This window comes from Rana temporaria, chromosome 2 (assembly GCF_905171775.1).
Source record: "Rana temporaria chromosome 2, aRanTem1.1, whole genome shotgun sequence".
NCBI classification, from domain to species: Eukaryota; Metazoa; Chordata; class Amphibia; order Anura; family Ranidae; genus Rana; species Rana temporaria.
In genome coordinates, this window is record NC_053490.1 from 458,926,430 (window position 1) to 458,933,124 (window position 6,695).

Consider the following 6,695-nt stretch of genomic DNA (forward strand, 5'->3'; position numbering starts at 1 on the left):
AAGTATTGGCCGGGGTATTGCAAAGTATTGGTGTGGGGGTATTGCAGAGTATGGTGCGGGGGTATTGCAGAGTATGGTGCGGGGGTATTGCAGAGTATTGGTGCGGGGGTATTGCAGAGTATGGTGCGGGGGTATTGCAGAGTATGGTGCGGGGGTATTGCAGAGTATTGGTGCGGGGGTATTGCAGAGTATTGGTGCGGGGGTATTGCAGAGTATTGTGTGGGGGGTATTGCAGAGTATGGTGCGGGGGTATTGCAGAGTATTGTGCGTGGGGTATTGCAGAGTATTGTGCGTGGGGTATTGCAGAGTATTGTGCGTGGGGTATTGCAGAGTATTGTGCGGGGGGTATTGCAGAGTATTGTGCGGGGGGTATTGCAGAGTATGGTGCGGGGGTATTGCAGAGTATTGGTGCGGGGGTATTGCAGAGTATTGGTGCGGGGGTATTGCAGAGTATTGGTGCGGGGGTATTGCAGAGTATTGGTGCGGGGGTATTGCAGAGTATTGGTGCGGGGGTATTGCAGAGTATTGTGTGGGGGGTATTGCAGAGTATGGTGCGGGGGTATTGCAGAGTATTGTGCGTGGGGTATTGCAGAGTATTGTGCGTGGGGTATTGCAGAGTATTGTGCGTGGGGTATTGCAGAGTATTGTGCGGGGGGTATTGCAGAGTATTGTGCGGGGGGTATTGCAGAGTATGGTGCGGGGGTATTGCAGAGTATTGGTGCGGGGGTATTGCAGAGTATTGGTGCGGGGGTATTGCAGAGTATTGGTGCGGGGGTATTGCAGAGTATTGGTGCGGGGGTATTGCAGAGTATTGTGCGTGGGGTATTGCAGAGTATTGTGCGTGGGGTATTGCAGAGTATTGTGCGTGGGGTATTGCAGAGTATTGTGCGTGGGGTATTGCAGAGTATTGTGCGTGGGGTATTGCAGAGTATTGTGCGTGGGGTATTGCAGAGTATTGTGCGTGGGGTATTGCAGAGTATTGTGCGTGGGGTATTGCAGAGTATTGTGCGTGGGGTATTGCAGAGTATTGTGCGTGGGGTATTGCAGAGTATTGTGCGTGGGGTATTGCAGAGTATTGTGCGTGGGGTATTGCAGAGTATTGTGCGTGGGGTATTGCAGAGTATTGTGCGTGGGGTATTGCAGAGTATTGTGCGTGGGGTATTGCAGAGTATTGTGCGTGGGGTATTGCAGAGTATTGTGCGTGGGGTATTGCAGAGTATTGTGCGTGGGGTATTGCAGAGTATTGCGCGGGGGGTATTGCAGAGTATTGCGCGGGGGTATTGCGTGGGGGGTATTGCAGAGTATTGCGCAAGGGGTACTGCAGAGTACTGGCAGGGGGTACTGCAGAGTATTGCGCGGGGGTATTGCAGAGTATTGCGCGGAGGTATTGCAGAGTATTGCGCGGGGGTATTGCAGAGTATTGCGCGGGGGTATTGCAGAGTATTGCGCTGGGGTATTGCAGAGTATTGCGCAAGGGGTACTGCAGAGTATTGCGCGGGGGTACTGCAGAGTATTGCGCGGGGGTACTGCAGAGTATTGCGCGGGTGTTTTGCAGAGTATTGCGCGGGTGTTTTGCAGAGTATTGCGCGGGTGTTTTGCAGAGTATTGCGCGGGTGTTTTGCAGAGTATTGCGCGGGTGTTTTGCAGAGTATTGCGCGGGTGTTTTGCAGAGTATTGCGCGGGTGTTTTGCAGAGTATTGCGCGGGTGTTTTGCAGAGTATTGCGCGGGGGTATTGCAGAGTATTGCGCGGGTGTTTTGCAGAGTATTGCGCGGGTGTTTTGCAGAGTATTGCGCGGGGGTATTGCAGAGTATTGCGCGGGTGTTTTGCAGAGTATTGCGCGGGTGTTTTGCAGAGTATTGCGCGGGTGTTTTGCAGAGTATTGCGCGGGTGTTTTGCAGAGTATTGCGCGGGTGTTTTGCAGAGTATTGCGCGGGTGTTTTGCAGAGTATTGCGTGGGGGTATTGCAGGGAAGGCAGAGCATTGCAGAGTATTGCGCAGGGAAGGCAGAGTATTGCAGGGGTTAATGCAGGGATGGCTGAGCAGGGATGGATGGATCTGTGACTGCAATAGTCACAGATCCATCCCACACTGCTGCTGCCATCCGCGCTCTCCTCTCACACTGTACCGATCGGTACAGCGAGAGGAGGGAGGAACCGGCGTCATCAGATGACGCCGGTTTGTTTACCTGTGGTCGCGCCGTCATTGGACGGCGCGATCACATGGTAAAAGACCGGCGTTGCCGGTCAGTTACCGTGATCTGTGTAGCGCCGGGTCTCATAATTTTCTGTGTGCGCGCCCGAGGCGGCGCGCATTACTGCTTCTGGTGGGCGCCGTTTCAGAACGGCGACCCCCAGTTAAGCAACCACCTTGCCGCCGTTTGTAGACGGCGGCTGGTGGTTAAGTGGTTAAGGAACAAATGAGAAACGGTTGAGGTTATTGATGTAAAATACAACCCTATGTTTTGCAACTAGTGGAGATTGTTTTATTGGCACTAACCTTGCTTTCTACAACTGCTAGTCAGATTAATGCACTTTTTAAAAAAAAATTTCCCAATTCCTATATTCTTATGTGTAAATTTTCTGGTAAGCCCAAAATTCAAAAAGTATATGTCCAGCCAAAGGTTAGAAACCCCATTGGGATTTAACTGTTCTCTGGGGCTCTAAAACAGACTCCTCATTTCCTGTTCTGCTTGCAACAGTTTTACCCAAATGGGGTATATATGGGGTATATATTGTGGGTATATATCTCCAACAGCAAAATAGACAGAATTAGATTGCTGTTTGGGCCTCGTCCTCCATTTATGATAAAACTGTTGTCAGCAGGACAAAAAGTTGAGGGAAATCTGTTATGGATTGCAGTAATCCTTACTCTGTCCAAAACTACATTAAAGCGTTTTGGCTGGACCTACACTTTCCAGTAGTAGGTGGGGAAAAGTCATCCTGCACTTTAGATGTGGCTGGTAGGAATGCTGTGGACCGAGGCTCCTGCTACCAGTGTAGCATAAGAGGGTATATAGGACCCCATAACTGCGTAAAACAATATATTGACTTGACTCTCGTGGATATAGTATCCGTATTTTTGGTACACCCTTGTACCCGTGTGTAATGAGAGTTATGTCGGTGTGTTCAGCCAGGCCGCATGGCACAGTTGGCTCCACAATAAGTAACAGGTGGACGTCCGGGTGCCATGGAGTATGGCGCGAAGATCTGGGCTGGCTTTACAACACTGAAGGGATTAATTGCAATGTACCGGTCATGTGAATAGTGTGTAGTTCATCATGTTCATAGTGTGATTAATCCACTTTCTCTGAGGCTAGTCTGCGCTCTAGCCAGGTGATCACTTCTTCTGGGTCCTCAAAGAAGTGTGCCCAGCCATCGTGTTCTACTCTGAAGCATGCAGCAAACAACATGGCGTATTTGAGCTGTTGATTTCTCAGTCTGCACATGGCTTCCATGAAGCCTTGGCGGCGACGGCCCTCCGCCGAGAAATCTGGGAAGATAGCAACTTTGGTATTCCCATAAGGGATATTACCCTTTTCTCTGGCCATTCTCAGGGCTACGCTCCGATCTTTATAATTGAAAAATGTAGCTATAAATGTGCAGGTGTGGTCTGGTCAGCATGCAGTGTGCTCTCTCAACCGCCAACATGGGGGAGAAGGCCTCTCTGCCATTGGATGTAATGAGTAGTTGTTCCAGGAACATGTTGGGGTCCTTGCCTTCAGCCCCTTCAGGGGAGTCCAATAAAGCGCAGAATACACCTCCTGATCTTGTTCTCCATGTCATCTTGTTTGGAGAGAAGCTGATGTATCTGCTGCTGCATGTGGTCTGATCCTGTCTGCAGTGGTGGGATGGCGTCTTCCACTGTGCTTAGCCTGGTCTCTGTGGTTTTGATCCGGTCACGGAGCTTCTGAAGATCCTGTCTTATCAGGGAGATGTCTACCTTGAACTTCCGATTTGAGCAGTCGGCGAGGTTCAGCAGAACGTGATAGCTTTGAGTAGTCTGTGTCACCCGCCGCCTGCTCGCCCCTATCTTTTCGGCGCCGCCATCTTCCTCTGTGCCCTCTGTTTAGCCAGCGGAATTGCTCCAGTTTCTCCACGACGGTTTTCTGCGGTGTCGTGAGATGCAAGTCTGTATCCAAAAGGTGGTCTGCTGGTCTCTGGATTCGTTAGGTAGTATAATCAATGGACGGAGTTCCTCGTAAATGCGTCCTACTCTATGTGATGTCGGGCAACGCCCCCCTTGCCTGACCTACACTTTAAATAGTTATATACCTTCATCAGGGTTGGGTTTGGGGGTATTTAAAGTTATGTTTTCTCCAAATATTCAAGTTATGAGTTTTGTCCTCAGAACATTTTGCTGTTATAGTTTGGTTATTTTTTCACTACGGCAGTTGTTAACCCCCCATTTTTTTGAAATGTAAGACTGGAATGCCATACTTCAGTAATCCTATTTTTACAACATAACATTATATTTATCCTAGCATTTTATATAATTTTTAATTTCTGATCTAAATTGTTTTACCATTGTTCAATAAAGATATGGCAATGTAGAGTCTTGCGTATGTTTATTCTATTTGATTTGATCATTATTGCTGGATCTTAGAAAGCTGTTAATGCGGAAATCCAAATGCAAAATTTCTTAAAGCTCCAGAAATATTTTCTCACTAGCCTACGTTATGCATGTATTATAGCTATAAATGTTTCTTTAGATTCCATCTTTTCTGTGCTACACTCATCTTCATATGTTCAGTTACTTCCCTTAATTAATTTACATAGATCGATTTCCTGCAGTCAACAGCCTCATCCAGAGGATTAACCTGAGGAAGCGCCGGGACTCACTCATTCTGGGCTCTATAATTGGCATTTGCACTATCTTGTTGCTGCTCTATGCTTTCCATTGACGACTGACAACAGACTCTGCCACAAACCTAAGTGAGCAGCTACAGCAGAATGAAGAGACCAGTAAAAAGTGCATTTCTGCACACACCACCTGTACATAAGGGAACGCGGGGTATTAAAGGAATAATTTACATTTTATATTGGCAATCTTAAGTACTGGCAGCATCAACATGCTAACCAGTAGCTGTACATACTTGTATTGGTCTAACCATTATGTATATCCATAGTGTATCTGATGAATACCAATGGCTGATTGATGTCTGTAATTTCAAGCTTGAAAAAAGCACTTTTAGGGAATGCTAAACCTAGGATTCATACCTTTTTTATGTGACAGTTGCAAAAAAAAATGAAACCTAGAGACGAAAAGCATCAGAGATCTATCTGAGACCCAATGTCTTTTTAATTCCAACAAAGTAATGGTTTATTAATTATTTTATGGAGTTACTACATGTAGCAACGAAGGACAATAAAATAGCTTGTTTAGGCAACTGCTTGGTTGGATGACAAGGCCATTCTTAGCATTGGGTATATCAAAGTGATCCGTTATTTAAACAACATTGGTGGCAGCAATTTTGTCTGTCGTGTCTCACTGAATTGACCTACTGCAGTTTCATTACCAGACACAAAGAACTGCCTTCACTATGTGTAGGGGCCAGACATACTTTTCTTTAATGCTGTAAAGACCTTTAAATATATATTTCTGAATACGAAATTGTGGCTTGGATTACTCTTAGGTTTAGCTCTAATTTTAATTACAGAAGATAATTTTTACTGTATCTTTAGAATTTATGCCTGGCAGACGTTTACATAAATGATACAGTAAATATGGTCTATGTAACAGACATTTTGGTTTATAATAATTATTTTCACATGTATTTAGCACTTTTGAAAGGAAAATAAGGCATTGACCTACTGTATGGTCTGGTTTGTGATGCAGTTGATTTATTTAATACAGTATTTTGAATTTAAAGGCGATCAGTGAAAAACAAAAAAACTGTTTGCAGATTTAGCACAAATGTATCTCCAAAAATGGGCATCATACATAAAAATGTATATAAAGAAATCTGCCTCTTCAGCCCATGAAAAATCTAGTGTAGATTAGAAGGGAAAAATGTAATAGGTAGTTGCTATGGTTAGTGTCCAGGGATGATTAATATAAACACCAGGAGTTGGTCTAGCCCGAGCAAGCAGACATTGAACATTTTTAGACTTCCTGTGCATTTTATTACATTTAATGCAGAACTGCTTCTGGCATTCTAAAGTGGTCTGGCATCACACCTGCAACATACATTGCACTGGCATGCAAAAGTAGCCCAGCATTATACCTGCAATGTGCTTTGAACTTCTAAGCGTACATCAGTGGATATGTATTTTTACCTACATCAGTATTCACTCGCAAGTGTTCATAAATTTACAGACGAGCTGACCGTAATCTTTAAAGTACATCAGAGAAGCTGTTTCTATATTACGATTTTAGGACTCTACTGTTCTTTGGAAATTTTTTATTTTTCTCATGTATTGGTTAATACAATGACCAACATGAAACTACAACCTATAGCATAACATGGCATTGTGAGCTAATTGTTCCCTCCCATTTGTGTAGTTTCTAGTGCCATGTCAAATATCGTATTTGCCAGCATTTTTTAAATAGGATATTCCCAAAGAGCAGTTGAGTCCTGAGATCTTTTTCTTCTCTTGGATTATTTGACATTGGCTAATGGATCCTGGTGTTCCGCGGTATGTAAAGCTGTTTGTAAGAAGGTTACTATTTCATATCATAAAAACAATATTCAGT

At 44.9% G+C, this 6,695-nt stretch overlaps 1 protein-coding gene across 2 annotated transcripts in view; it reads left to right on the plus strand.

Annotated features, from left to right (window-relative positions):
* GOSR1 (golgi SNAP receptor complex member 1) overlaps nucleotides 1-5,742 on the plus strand; it is a 163,353-nt gene extending 157,611 nt beyond the window's left edge. For both annotated transcript variants that reach the window (XM_040338578.1, XM_040338579.1), the window contains exon 9: nucleotides 4,778-5,742. In XM_040338578.1, the coding sequence (XP_040194512.1) occupies nucleotides 4,778-4,902 (125 nt within the window). In that variant the 3' untranslated portion in view covers nucleotides 4,903-5,742. The remainder of the gene's footprint in view (nucleotides 1-4,777) is intronic.
* The last annotated feature ends 953 nt before the right edge of the window (nucleotides 5,743-6,695 follow it).